This window comes from Gorilla gorilla, chromosome 10 (assembly GCF_029281585.2).
Source record: "Gorilla gorilla gorilla isolate KB3781 chromosome 10, NHGRI_mGorGor1-v2.1_pri, whole genome shotgun sequence".
Taxonomy (NCBI): Eukaryota; Metazoa; Chordata; class Mammalia; order Primates; family Hominidae; genus Gorilla; species Gorilla gorilla.
In genome coordinates this window covers 127405013-127419083 of record NC_073234.2, presented here as the reverse complement: position 1 = coordinate 127419083, position 14071 = coordinate 127405013, and the positions used below count along the sequence as shown (strand labels likewise).

General features: G+C 42.4%; 2 protein-coding genes across 12 annotated transcripts in view; both read left to right on the top strand.

Moving 5' to 3' along the window:
* The first annotated feature begins 14 nt into the window (after window positions 1-14).
* Window positions 15-14071, top strand: part of TMEM116 (transmembrane protein 116) — an 83710-nt gene continuing 69653 nt past the window's right edge. For 2 of the 11 annotated variants that reach the window (XM_004053913.3, XM_019039016.2), the window contains exons 1-3: window positions 15-247; window positions 7985-8031; window positions 9425-9488. In XM_004053913.3, the coding sequence (XP_004053961.1) occupies window positions 8018-8031; window positions 9425-9488 (78 nt within the window). In that variant the 5' untranslated portion in view covers window positions 15-247; window positions 7985-8017. The other 9 variants (XM_055359140.2, XM_055359135.2, XM_055359136.2 and 6 more) reach the window with 9 other exon arrangements.
* LOC129526030 (immediate early response 3-interacting protein 1-like) lies at window positions 11168-12862 on the top strand. Its single transcript, XM_055359142.1, has one exon. The coding sequence runs from the start codon at window positions 12169-12171 to the stop codon at window positions 12562-12564; it is 396 nt and encodes a 131-aa protein (XP_055215117.1). The 5' UTR covers window positions 11168-12168; the 3' UTR covers window positions 12565-12862.

Sequence of the window (14071 nt, the reverse complement as noted above, 5' to 3'; positions counted from 1 at the left end):
GGTAAAAGGGCGGGGCCACGTTGCGGGCGGGAAAATGGGCTCCTGCGCGCGCGCACTCGCCGAGTCTCCCGGCGGGTCCGCCCAGTTCCGTTCCTTCTCCGCTTGAGGAGAAGCGCAAAGCGCGCATGGGGACGCTATAGCAATTCGTTTGCTGTCTTTCCTCTCCTTCGAAGATGACAAGGCCTACCATCGTTTCTTCCTGCCTTTGGGCCGTCAGGCAGTTGGTTGGGACCCGCTCCAACCCTCGGTCAGTCTGTTAGTCAAGTTCAGCCGTTATTCTCAGTCAGGCTCCGTCACCGCCCTGACCCAGGCGGGCAGTGGCTCCGCGGCTTCCCTGAGCTTCTTGGCCAGGCTTGGCGGTCAGTGTGGCAGGCAGGGCCCTCTTAGGCCCGATCTGAGGTGAGCGCCTCTCCTGGGAGACGCCAGGCTCCTGGGATCCGCCCAGCCAAGGCCCACCCTCCAGGAACCCCAGATGCAATTCTAATCATTCTGTTCCGCAGGTAGTTACTCGGTCCCTGGCTTGTTCCAGACTCTGGCTTTGCCTGCGGGGCTACGGAATAAGCAGAAACAAGACAGTTCTGTGCTGAAGGCACGCACTTTGTTGGGGGAGGAGGCGGCATAGGAATAATGATCTAAACAGTGCAGTGTAATTGCTGTAAAATATTATTCCGGCTGGGCGCGTTGACCCACGCCTGTAATCCCAGCACTTTGGGAGGCCGAGGCAGGTGGATTACCTGAGGTCAGGAGTTCGAGACCAGCCTGGCCAACATGGTGAAACCCCGTCTCTACTAAAAATACAAAAATCAGGCGAGTGTGGTGGCGCGTGCCTGTAATCCCAGCTACTCAAGAGGCTAAGGCAGGAGAATTGCATGAACCCAGGAGGCAGAAGTTGGGGTGAGCCGAGATTTCGCCATTGCACTTCAGCCTAGGTGGCAGAGCGAGACTCAGTCTCAAAAAAAAAAAAAAAAGAAAAAAAAAGACCGTATTTGCTTATTGTAAAGAGACAGAGATTCAGCCATCCCTGCTCAGGAGCATCAGAGGAAGTTGTAGACAGGAGGTGACTTGAGCTGGACCTTGAAATAAGAGGGGGCGTGCATGAGGCAAAGAGAAGCAGGGCATTTCTAACAATGGGAAAATTATGCACAGGCATGTTGGGGAACTGGTTGAGATGAATCTGTGTAAAGGCGAACTGGCGCAGCAGCTGCTGCCGCTCTTTTTTATTTTGATTGATTATTACTGAGCTTCCATGGGGCGGATTCGAAAGGGTCTCACCAAGCTAAAGGGTTTGGAGTCACCAGAAGTTTTAACTAGGAGAGTGAGGTTAGATTTGTGTGTAGAAACAGCACCCAGGTCAGCCTGGGCAACGTAATGAAACCTCGTCTCTACAGTAAGTAGAAAAATTAGCCATGTGTGGTAGTGCATGCCTGTGGTCCCAGGTGCTTGGGAGGCTGAGGCAGCAGGATCACTTGGACCTGAGGGGTCGAGGCTGCAGTCAGCCCTGATTGCTGCCACTGCACTCCAGTCTGGGCAACAGAGAAGACTGTCTCAAAACAAAAACAGCATTACTCAGGAATGAAGGGAATGGATTGGAATTGAGAAGACTGGACTAAAGCCAATTAATGGGGTATGGCAATAGTCTAGTTGGAAGAGGTTAAGGTCATGCAGTAGGACATAATAGGGCTGAAGAAGTATGGATGGAATTGACAAACTTTTAAAGGGTAGAATTCACAAGATTTGATGAACAAATGCATGTAAGAGAACATATACAATGCATTGTAAGGGACTTACTGCTATAATTAACCATTGTATGTATCCAAAATATATGTGTATAAATAGTCAACAGTGATAACAGGATCCAATCATGGACAACCAGTTTGATTGGATATAAATTTTGAAAGAAAGTGTGTGTGTGTTTGTGTGTGTGTATGTGTGAATGTGGCTGGGGAAGTTAAGAAAAATTTTGAGTTTGCCCTATTGATGGCAGCCAGCTGCAGCAGGGAGGCGTGACTGGGGCTGCACACTCCATGGAGCCTGTGGGAGCCCCGCCCCTTCTGAGTTGAGGCAGGAGCCCCTGGTGCAATTGTGGCTGCCCTCCCAGGTGCAGGACCTGGGCATCTCTGCAGCCTGCACCCTTGGGGGACCAGCAAGACACCCTACTGCAATCCCTGCAGGCTCAGGAGTGTCTGCTCCCACCGCCTGGACTCTCTCTACTCCCGGGGCCTGCTCCAATCTCAGAGTGGGCTTGGGGCCAAGAATGGCAATGGGAGGCAGATTGATTCCTGGGTGGAAGTGGGTGAGTCTCCAGTAAGACCCCACCTTCAGGTCAGGGAGGGCCTGAAGACAGGGGTCCAGGCTGCCAGTCCTGCAGACTGGAGTAGGGACTCGTGGTGCATCTTCTGGCCTGCCCATGGACCAATCGGCATGTACTTCCTCCCCTTGGAGGTCCATAAAAACCCTGGGCTCAGCCAGAGCAGGGCAGAGGACTGCCAGAGGACCAAGAGGGCAGAGACCTATGGGTCAACAAGCCTAAGAGAGGAGCTACCCTCTCTGCTGATAGTTGGAGATGACGGAACAGCCAGTTGCAGAAAGGACCTACCCTCCCTGCTGACAGCTGCAGAGACAACCTGCGGGCAGAGAAGAGCCACCCTCTCCAGGGCCTCCTCTCTTCTGAGAGCTGCAGACATCAGGACGATCAGTTGCAGAGAGGAGCCATCCTCTCCAGGGCCTCCTCTCTACTGAGAACTGAATACCTGATGGACGACCTGCCTACAGAGAGGAACCACCCACTGGAGGTCTCCTCTGAGCTGTTATAACACTCAATAAAGCTCATCTTTGTCTTGTTCACCCTTCATTGTCCACGTACCTCATTCTTCCTGGATGCAGGACAAGAACTCGGGCAAAGGCACTGTGGCCACAGAGGTTTCCAGCCAGAAAATGGACACCCCAAAGACCCCGTAACACTATGAGCTACAAGACAAGTGATAGAAATTAGAAGAGGGGAAAACTATGAACTCAGGTGGTGAAACAAGGCTTTATGTAATTGGTGGAAATAGAGTTAAGCCTTGGAAGGAGGAACATTTTAGATAGAGAACAAGTGGAAAAGGAGCAGATACGGGAATGAACATGATGCTTTGGGAGAATGACTGGCTTGGTTGGAGGGAGTTCTCCAAACAGGCGATAGCAAAACAGTTTTAAGCCCAGATAGGAGGGAGTCTTGAAGTCAAACTAAGAATTTTCTGTTCTGTAGTCTATATGGAGCTATTAAGAGTTTTAAAATTTCTTTATAAAACATTTAAACTTCTAAGATTATTCACTTTTCAGTATAAATAACTTCGGTTATACCTAGTTAGTAGAATTGATCAGCAGTGACTTTCTAGTCATGGTTAGTTTAGAAGTAGGTTTGTTTTTTTTTTTTTTTTTTTTTGAGACAGTCACTTGGTCATTCAGGCTGGAGTTCAGAGGCCTGATCTCAGCTCACTGCAACCTCCACCTCCTGCGTTCAAGTGATTTTCCTACCTCAGCCTCCTGAGTAGCTGGGATTACAGACGTCTGCCACCACACCTGGCTAATTTTTTTTTTTTTTTTTTTTTTTTGTATTTTTAGTAGAGATGGGGTTTCACCATGTTGGCCAGGCTCATCTTGAACTCCTGACCTCGAATGATCCACCTGCCTTGGCCTCCCAAAGTGCTGGGATTACAGGCGTGACCCACTGCACCCAGCCTTTTTTTTTTTTTTTTTTTTTAAGTAAACCCATGCTGATTTAGCAGTTACTTTTTTTTTTTCTAATTGTTTGCAAACACATCTTTTGGACAATTCATTCTAGAATCTTATTTGGGATCAATACTAAGATCCTTGACATATGGTTTGGTTTCCAGATTTCACATCTTTTTGCCTTTAATTTAGTTATTACCAGGTTTCTAGCAAGTTTCCCATTTTTACATGAACTCTCAAATTTTTCTCAAATGGTTTATTGGGTTAACTGGCAAGTTTTATCAAAATTCTGGAGTGTAATTTGTTCAGGCCAGGAGTGGTGGATTTATTTAGAGTAGTCAGGTGCTCTCTTACAATCTTTATCTTCAGTTCCTTCTTACAATGTTTGTTTTATACTTTATATTCTGAGTGTTATCCTTTTTAGTCAGACAGAAACATCCATTAATCATTACATCATGAATTCTAGCACTGGGCATTTCCTTCCTTGCTTTTGTTCCAAACTTCATTTTATTGGCAGTAATTTTACTAAGATACAATTCAAAAGCACCTCATAATTGGTAACTGTTATTACTAGAAATCTTTTTTTTTTTTTTTTGAGGTGGAGTTTCGCTCTTGTTGCCCAGGCTGGAGTGCAATGGTACGATCTTGGCTCACTGCCACCCCTGCCTCCTGGGTTCAAGCAATTCTCCTGCCTCAGCCTCCTGAATAGCTGGCATTACAGGCACCCACCACCATGCCTGGCTATGTATTTATTTGTATTTAGTAGAGAGAGGATTTCACCATGTTGGTCAGGCTGGTCTCGAATTCCTGACCTCAGGTGATCCACCCACCTTGGCCTCCCAAAGTGCTGGGATTACAGGCGTACTCCACCGTGCCTGGCCCTAGAAATCTTTAAATGTTATTTTTAGAAAACTTTTTGGTTAAATAAAAATATTTTACAAAGGCAAGTGTCTTTCTTGACTTTGAGTAACTTGCTCATGATAGCAATTTTATGAATATGTGTTAACTTGAATTGATATGTAATATATAGTAGCCCAATAAGTTAAGAACTGGGATAGGTTTGAACTTGCTAAGGAGGTGTTTTTTTTTTGAGGTGGAGTCTTGCTCTGTCATCCAGGCTGGAGTGCAGTGGCATGATCTTGGCTCACTACAACTTCCGCCTCCCGGGTTCAAGCAATTCTCTGTCTCAGCTTCCCGAGTAGCTGGGATTACAGGCGCCCGCCACCATACCCAGCTAATTTTTGTATTTTTAGTAGAGGCGGGGTTTCACCATCTTGGCCAGGCTGGTCTCCAACTCCTGACCTTGTGATCCACATGCCTTGGCCTCCGAAAGTGTTGGGATTACAGGTGTGAGCCACCGCGCCCAGCCTTTTTTTTTTCTTTTTAACACAGGGTTTCACTCTGTCGCCCAGGCTGGAGCGTGAGTGCAGTGATGCAAACACAGCTCACTGCAGCCTGGACCTCTCAGCCTCAAGAGATCCTCCTGCCGCAGCCTGCTGAGTAGCTGGGACCACAGGCATGCAAGGAGCTTTTTGCTAAAAAGAGATAAAGGAAAACTGAAAATAAATATCACCTACTTCATCATTTGAGCTTGGATTAGCCCTTTTAGAAAAGGAAGATGGCAAGATTATGTTTCCAAAGATACTTCAAAGGGACAAAGTGCTGAATATACAGCAAGCAGGGGATTAATTTTGATAGAAAAACTGAAAAGTAAATCCCCAAATGTTGGTAGATGGTATAGATGTTTTAGAAGAGAACGCCAAAGAGAAAAGTTATTCATCATTGATTATCCTAACAAGAGCAGCAGACTAATTTGGCATGGCTGTTCTCTGAGCAACATGAGATTTGTTCTTGACTGAAACAACAGTCCTTTGTCTAAAAGCATTTTCTTATCACTTGGTGAAACTGTCAGTAGTCTCCTCACCTTTATTAGGTAAGATGTATGAGTAGAGGCCTTAAAATACTTCCTAAGACGTTATGCTGGGGATTTCTGATCTAGAAATTTCCTGGTATTTTTATTTATTTGTTTACCTAACAATTTAAGCAAAGTGATTAGAACTTAACCTCTATTTAACAATGTCTGGTCTTCCACTATAGACTATAATCTTTTTGTTTGGTTGGTTTGGTTTCTGTTTTGTTTTATTTTTATTTATTTATTTATTTTGAGATGGAGTCTCGCTCTGTCATCCAGGCTGGAGTGCAGTGTCATGATCTCGGCTCATTGCAACCTCCGCCTCCTGGGTTCAAGTGATTCTCATGCGTCAACCTCCCGAGTAGCTGGGATTACAGGCGCATGCCACCCCACCTGGCTTATATTTGTATTTTTAGTAGAGAAAGGTTTTGCCGTGTTGGCCAGGCTGGTCTCAAATTCCTGACCTCAAGTGATCCACCTGACTTGGCCTCCCAAAGTGCTGGGATTACAGGCATGGGCCAGCACACTGGCCGTGTTTTATTTTGTTTTAGAAATGGTGTTTCGCTATGCTGCCCAGGTTGGAGTGCAATGGCTATTCACAGGAACAGTCATAGCACACTGCAGCCTCAAACTCCTGGCCTCAAGAGACCCTTCTGCCTCCACCTCCCAAATAGCCAGGACCACAGGTGCATGACATTGCATCTGGCTGTTTTTTGTTTTGTTTTGTTTTGGACTGTAATTTTAACCTGATACGAATAAATTAGTCATGTATTTAAATTACTCTAGCGACGCAAGTGATTTAATTTGTTATCAATAAGGATTTGTAGACTATATGAAATTATGGCTAGATGAAAGATAAATTACATAAATGAATGGTCTTCCTTCTGCTCTCTTTTTTCCTCCAGTCTGTCCAAATTTTATCAGTTCTTCCAAATCCTCTTTGAATGCTACTCTGTGTAGGTATATTCTTGCTGTGCGCAGATCATTTGAATTTTTGGTATTCAGGCCATTTTTCCTACTATATTATAAGCTGTCAGAAGGCTGGGTCTATATCTTATTTCTTTTTATATCTTCCATAACACACTGCTTTGCACAAAGTTGATATTTAAGCATCAGTGTATTAATGAATAATGTAATTTATGACAAACATTAATAACCACCTCAGCTTTTCACTAGTATTACTAAAACTTTATTAACTGAGTGAATATGCAATCTCTCTTTTCCATCACAGGCTTCTGTCTCTAAACAAGGGCAAATTTTAGGGAGACCTCCTTTCTATCCCATTTATTTCTCCCCCCACCCCTTTTTTTAGTTCCATTTCTCTATTGCAGCTCTATTTATCTTTTCACTATGACTCATTCTTTTTTTCTCAATCCTGCCCCTTCTGTATCTCTCTGCTTTTTATTACTCCTGCCTCTTGCTCCTTTTAATTCCTAATGCCACTTACAACTTTGTTTCCCTGTTACCTGGTCTTTCTGTTTTTGTTCTTTCTGCTTGGCTTTCTCCTCCACTTGTCACTACCTCTCTCCTTGCCCTCAAGGTACAGAGCAGGATTCAGTATAGGAGGAGCCCAGCTGGGGTAGGGGTGGAGCCACCTGTTCACTGCTTCAGGATTCAGAACCTGACTAGGAAGGATCGGCTGCTCAAGGGTAGCTGGGACTGAAGTCCCTATGACCTTTCCACTAGAGGCTAGCATTCTGGAGGACAGTTGGGACTTGGTAAGGTCAGAAGCTCTCCCTGTCTTCCTTTGTGTTCTCCCTTTCTTCTTTCCTGTTCTGCATTTTTCACTCACAATCTCTTTTCATACTACTAACTTTTCTTCAGTTTCTCTGTTTTACTAGTCTCTTTCCTCTTTCTACCTATCAGTGAACTCTAGTATTTGTCTCTTCTGTTACCTATTCTTTCCACACATCTCTGTATTCTCTCTCAACATTTAACTTTTTCTACCCACTCTACATTTTGTTCTTCCTTTTATTAGTTTTCTCTCCCAGGTTTCTTTTTTCTTAAACTCCTGGCCTCAAGTGATCCTCTTACCTCAGCCTCTCAAAGTGTCGGGATTACAGGTATGAGCCTCAGTGCCTGGCTAGCTTCCCTTTTTCATTTAGTCATTTTTCAATCCACATCTCTATTTTTTAAAAAATCATACTATTTCCCAGTGAAATAGAAATAAGAGAGGAAAAAAGGAGCACCTTGTCTTTCCAGGGGCCTGTTCAGCCTTTTAACTCATTCTCAGGCTTATAGTATGTTTTGAGATTAGGCTTTGAAGAAAAATTCATGCTGTACAGATAGTTAATAATGAACTTAGGTTGAATATTCAATGTAAAAGGTTTAATTTTATTCCTTTTTCCTTGTTTTGCTTAGGTTCTTCCTGCAATACAGTGGATACAATTTGTCATGGCTACTCTGAGGTATGTTTATTTAATCTCACATAACTAAACTAGTATAAGCAAAATTCGTCAATTCTGTAGTTTTCCACATTTCCCCCTTGGGGATTTGCTTTTACTCTTTAGTTAAAGAGAAATGATATTCTTTATCATGTTGATATTTTCTTACTAATAAAATGACAACATTAACAACAATAAAAACAAAAAATTGATTAAAGGATAACATCTGAACATCAGTGGACAACCTGGTCAGCAGGATCAATTGCAAAATCAATAGCAAAGTGCTTACTTAAGCAACACCTATACTAAAAATTGGAATGACATAGAGAAAATTGGCAGGGCTGAGCTCATACCTGTAATCCCAACACTTTGGGAGGCTGAGGTGGGCAGATCGCTTGAGCTCAGGAGTTTGAGACCATCCTGGGCAACATGGTGAAACCGTGTCCCTACAAAAAAGCAAAATAAAACAAAACAAAACAAACAAAAAAACCCCATAAAAATAGCTGGACATGATGGTATGTGTCTGTAGTTCCAGCTACTCAGGAGGAGCTGTGATTGCGCCACTGCATTCCAGCCTGGTTGACAGAGCAAGACCCTGTCTCAAAAAAAATTAAAAAAGAAAAAGATTGGCATGGCTTCTGGATAAGGAGAACGTGCAAATATGTGAAGCATTCTATATTTGTTTAAAAATATTGGCTGGATATGGTGGCCCATGCCTGTAATCCCAGCATTTTGGGAGGCCAAGGCAGGAGGATGGCCTGAGCCCAGGAGTTTGAGACCAGCCTGGGCAACATAGCGAGACCCTGTCTCTACAAAAAATTTTAAAACATTGGCTGGGCATGGTACCAGACGCCCGTAGTTCCAGCTACTCAGGAGGCTAAGGTGGGAGGATCACTTTAGCCCAGGAGTTGGAGGCTGCAGTGAGCTGTGATTATACAACTATATTCTAGCCTGGGTGACAGAAGGAGACCCTGTCTCTAAAAAAAAAAAAATATGTGCAGGGCTGGGCATGGTGGCTCACACCTGTAATCTCAGTGCTTGAGAGGCCAAAGTGGGAAGATCACATGAGGCCAGGAGTTTGAGACCAGCCTGGGCAACATAGCAAGACCCTATCACTACAAAAAATAAAATAATTAGCCAGTTGTGGTGATGCACACCTATAGTCCTAGCTACTCAGGAGGCTGAGACAGGAGGATCACCAGGGCCCAGGAGTTCAAGGTTACGTTGAGCTATAATGACACCACTGCACTCCAGCCTGGCTGACATAGCAAGACCCTGTGTCTAAAAATTTTTTTAGTGCAGTTTATTTTATATCAATTATGCCAATAAAACTGTAAAAAAAACCCAAAATTAATAACAAAAACGATGGCACTCCATTGTCCTGCTTTAATGATCAATCATCTTCCAAATCTCTCAGTGTTATAGGTTCAAGTTCACTTATTGCCTATGCTGTATTCCAGAATATACAGAAATCTCCAGAGGTGAGTGATTTCTCTTTGTGTTGGATTTGAACTTTTTAGTGACCTAGTCTCTGAAACAAATAACAGATGTTACCTGTAAGTGGTGAAATAATTCTATGAATTACTTTTAAATTTGTCATGATGATACAATGAGATATTTTTGGCATGGTCAGTAGGGCTCCCTTTTCTTCTAGGTAATTATTTTAGCTATAACTTTGAATTCTGAGAGATTAACTATTTTTTTTTTTTTTTTGAGACGGAGTCTTGCTCTGTCGCCCAGGCTGGAGTGCAGTGGTGCGATCTCAGCTCACTGCAAGCTCCGCCTCCCGAGTTCACGCCATTCTCCTGCCTCAGCCTCCCGAGTAGCTGGGACTACAGGCACGGCCACCACGTCCGGCTAATTTTTTGTATTTTTGGTAGAGACAGGGTTTCACCGTGTTAGCCAGGATGGTCTCGATCTCCTGATCTCATGATCCGCCTGCCTTGGCCTCCCAAAGTTCTGGGATTACAGGCGTGAGCTACCGCGCCCAGCCCCGAGATTAACTATTAAATGTGGATTTCTTTGGTATGCATTAATTGCTAAGGCTAAGGAAACAGAATGTTGTCTGAATCCAATATTCACTCTAAGCATAGCAGGAGCTTGCCTAGAGGTGAGTTCTCTGATTTTGATACTTTAGTAAAATTGCTACTGGGACTAAGAGATAGTTTAAAAACTTTGCTATATGAAACATACTTATTTTGCTTCTCTGGCCTTCTAGGCAATTGCAATTTTATGGTGAAAACAGAGTAAAAATACATTTAAACTGTTCATACCAAAAAGATCAAATTAAAAACCTTCCTGATTAACAGAGTACTAGGGAGAGTGATGTATTTTCTAGCTTAGTAAACAGATTTTAAGAGAAACATAACAACTATTCTCTAACCAGACCAAATAGCACAAAATTAGACAAAGCATAGGTCAGGACATGTATGGGAGAGCTTTTATATGTGGAAAATGCCATTGGGTTTTATTGGGCCCACTTTAATAATAAAAATAACTTCTGTATGTTGAACACTTACTATTTTCCAACTATGCTGAGTGCTTTACATACTTTATCTCATTGGTCCTCATCAATCTATAAGAGGGATAGTATTAGGCCCATTTCACAAAAGAGGAAATTGTGGTTCAAAGTCAGGAAATAATTTGTTCAAGTTACACAGTAAATAGAAAAGCAGGGGTTTTTTTCTTTTTTCTTTTTTTCTTTTTTTTTTTTGAGATGGAGTCTCACTGTGTCGCCGAGGCTGGAGTGCAGTGGCACGATCTTGGCTCACTACAATGTCTGCCGCCCAGGTTCAAGTGATTCTCCTGCCTCAGCCTCCCAAGTAGCTGGGATTACAGGTGACTGCCACCGCGTCCAGCTAATTTTTTTTTTTTTTTTTTTTTTTTTTTTTTTTGAGACAGAGTTTCGCTCTTGTTGCCCAGGCTGGAGTGTGATGGTGCAATCTCGGCTCACTGCAACCTTCACCTCCTGGGTTCAAGCAATTCTCCTGCCTCAGCCAGGATTTCACCATCTTGGCCTGGTTGATCTTGAACTCCTGATCTCCTGATCCACCTGCCTGGACCTCCCAAAGTACTGGGATTATAGGTGTGAGCCACCATGCCTGGCCAAGAGCAAGGATTTTTAAAAGTCAATACTCTTAACTATAATTGCTCTCCAAACTAAACAAAATTTTTAGTATTTATTATATTCTAGATAAATTTGCTCAGTGCTTTCAATGTATTTTTCATTTAATCCTTAAAAAACTTTGAGATGGATATTATTAGTCTGATACTGCAGACAAGGAAACTGAATCCTGGTAAGGTTAGGGGACTTTCCTAAGTTCTTACAGCTAGTAAGTGTTGGAGCTGGAATTTGAATGCAGCCTTGTCTTGTTCCAGAGCCTCTCCCCCATACACTTTTAAACCACCAAAATATAATGTCCAATGAAAATGGATTTTGAAGTTTCAGTGGTAGATTGTGACTGTGTAAGTCAAACTGGAAAGTAAAAGTCTTGATACTGTATTGTCATTGCCTGCCAAAGTAATTTTAAGTCAAACATCTTGTGATTCAGATTTTCCTAATGTTTATTTCCTTTGCTGGAATTTGAGTTCAGATGTGAGTAAGTTAATAAAGTATGACTTACACAACAGAGAGAGCTAAGCTTTATCTCTGAAAGCAGGGTTTCTCAACCTCAGCTTTATTGAGATTTGGGGCTAGATAATTATTTGTAGTCCTGTACATTAGGACGTTTGGCAACCTTTACCAGCTGGATACTAGTAGTAAACCCTCTGTTTTTCAGTTGTGACAACCAAAAATTTCTTCAAACAATGCCAAATGGTCCAGGTGTAGTGGCAGGTGCCTAGAGTTCTAGCTACCCAGGAGGCTGAGGTGGGGATTGCTTGAGCACAGGAGTTCAAGGCTGCAGTGAGCTATGATCATATCACTGCACTCCAGCCTGGGTGACAGAGCAGGACCCCATCTCTTAAAAATAAAAAAATTGCTGAATGTCCCTGTGAGGGTGGGATCAGGGCAAAATTGTTCTTGTTTGAAAACTACTGTCCAAGGTGACTTTCTGGCATAACAGTGGGTTGGGACTTTATAAAGATATAAGGTGTTAAGGTCTAATTTGGCTTAGGACGTGACTCTTTTTTCTTATTATTTATAATTAAAACAAAATAGAGATGCTCTTGAGTAGGGAGAGCTCTTGGTTATTCTGCCCGTGGTTTAAATTAAAGACAAATAGAGAGGAAAGCACCAGCCGTGGTGGCGCCAAGTCCCTTGTGGCAGCAGAGAGGAATCAGTTGGACCTCATGGGAGCTTGGATGGTCATGGCCTTTACCTTGTACTCACTGCTGCAGGCAGCCCTGCTCTGTGTCAGTGCCATCGCCATGCTGCACAAAGAGAGATTCCTCAAGAACATTGGCTGGAGAATAGACCAGAGAATTGGTGGATTCGGGGAGGAGCCAGGAATTAAATCTCAGCTAATGAACCGTATTCAATCTGTAACAACTGTGATGAGAATGCCATTGATAATAGTAAACTCAATTGCAATTGTGTTACTTTTATTATTTGGATGAATATCAGGAGAGGAAATGGAGACTCAGAAGAGATGCTAGCAGAAGTTATTGTTTAGGTCATTATTGGAATAAAGGCTGAGATGGGAGGATCACTTGAGCCTGGGAGGCTCAGGAAGTAAGTAAGTAAGACTGCAGTAAGCCAAGATCGGGCCACTGCACTCCAGCCTGGGTGACAAAGTGAGACCCTATTTCAAAAAAAAAAAAGAAAAAAAAATCAGATCATGAGAGACAGTAACTCTCCAGGACTGGAATATTTGCTTACTGTTAATAGTAGCTCACTCTGTGCTGAGATTGTTAAAAGAGTGCATAAGACTGTTGTTTCTGTTTTTAAAGATATTTTTCTATCTCTCATTTCTGAGGGATGAATTTTTTTAAAAAAGTTTTGAAGTTCTTTGGGACTTAGCCATGATGTGAATGCTTATCCCTAGATAAAATTTAAAGGATTTTTAAAAAGTAATTGCTACACGTAAAATGATAAATAGGTAATTTGAGTAATTTTATTTTGAACTCCTTGGTTAATTATTTTGTTTGTATATTGTTTCATCTATGAATAATTCAAATTTATAGACACTATTGAGGAGTAATACTCTCTGATCTATCAAGGAGAATTGTGTTAGTCACATGATGATTTTGTTTTACTTTTTTAATGCATTTATTATTTTTTTAATTGGACTAAATGGTGAGACCAGACCAGTGTCTACATATTTTCATTGTTAGAAAAATCTACAAAAGTCTACCCTTTCTACAGTGACGACTTTAAACAAAAAAAAAGCAGCATAAATATTAGCCTGCAAGAGCAGTCCTAAACAGTCACAATTAAACTATACTACACAAGAAGACTGTTGTGAAGCATTTACCTCCCCCAAAATCTTTACAGTTCCATTTCTTGGTGAAGTGGCACACTGTGGGTTGTGATTCTTAATTCTTCATTGTGTTTGTCAATAGGACATTCATGCTGGATAGGTTGTCTTTTATTTATTTTTTTATGTCTCAAATCATCTTATGGGATTGTTTGCTCATCTCATAATACAGTTTTAAGCAGAAAGGTTGAAACAATGTAAATGGTTTTTGTGAAAATTATTAGTTACTATATACATGTGTATATATATATATATAGTATGTATATATTATTTATTTATTTATTTTTTTGAGATGGAGTCTTGCTCTGTAGCCCAAGCTGGAGTGCAGTGGCGCAGTCTCAGCTCACTGCAACCTCCGTCACCAGGGTCTCGGTTCAAGCAATTCTGGCTCAGCCTCCCGAGTAGCTGGGATTACAGGCATGCGCCACCATGCCCAGCTAATTTTTGTATTTTTAGTAGAAATGGGGTTTCACCATGTTGGTCAAGCTGGTGTTGAACTCCTGACCTCGTGATCCACCCGCCTTGGCCTCCCAAAGTGCTGGGATTACAGGCGTGAGCCACTGCGCCCAGCCCAGTTACAATATTTTTAAAGAGCTAGAATGGCCTCTTTGTAAATAGAAGAACATTTGTAAATAAAGTTGAATTTC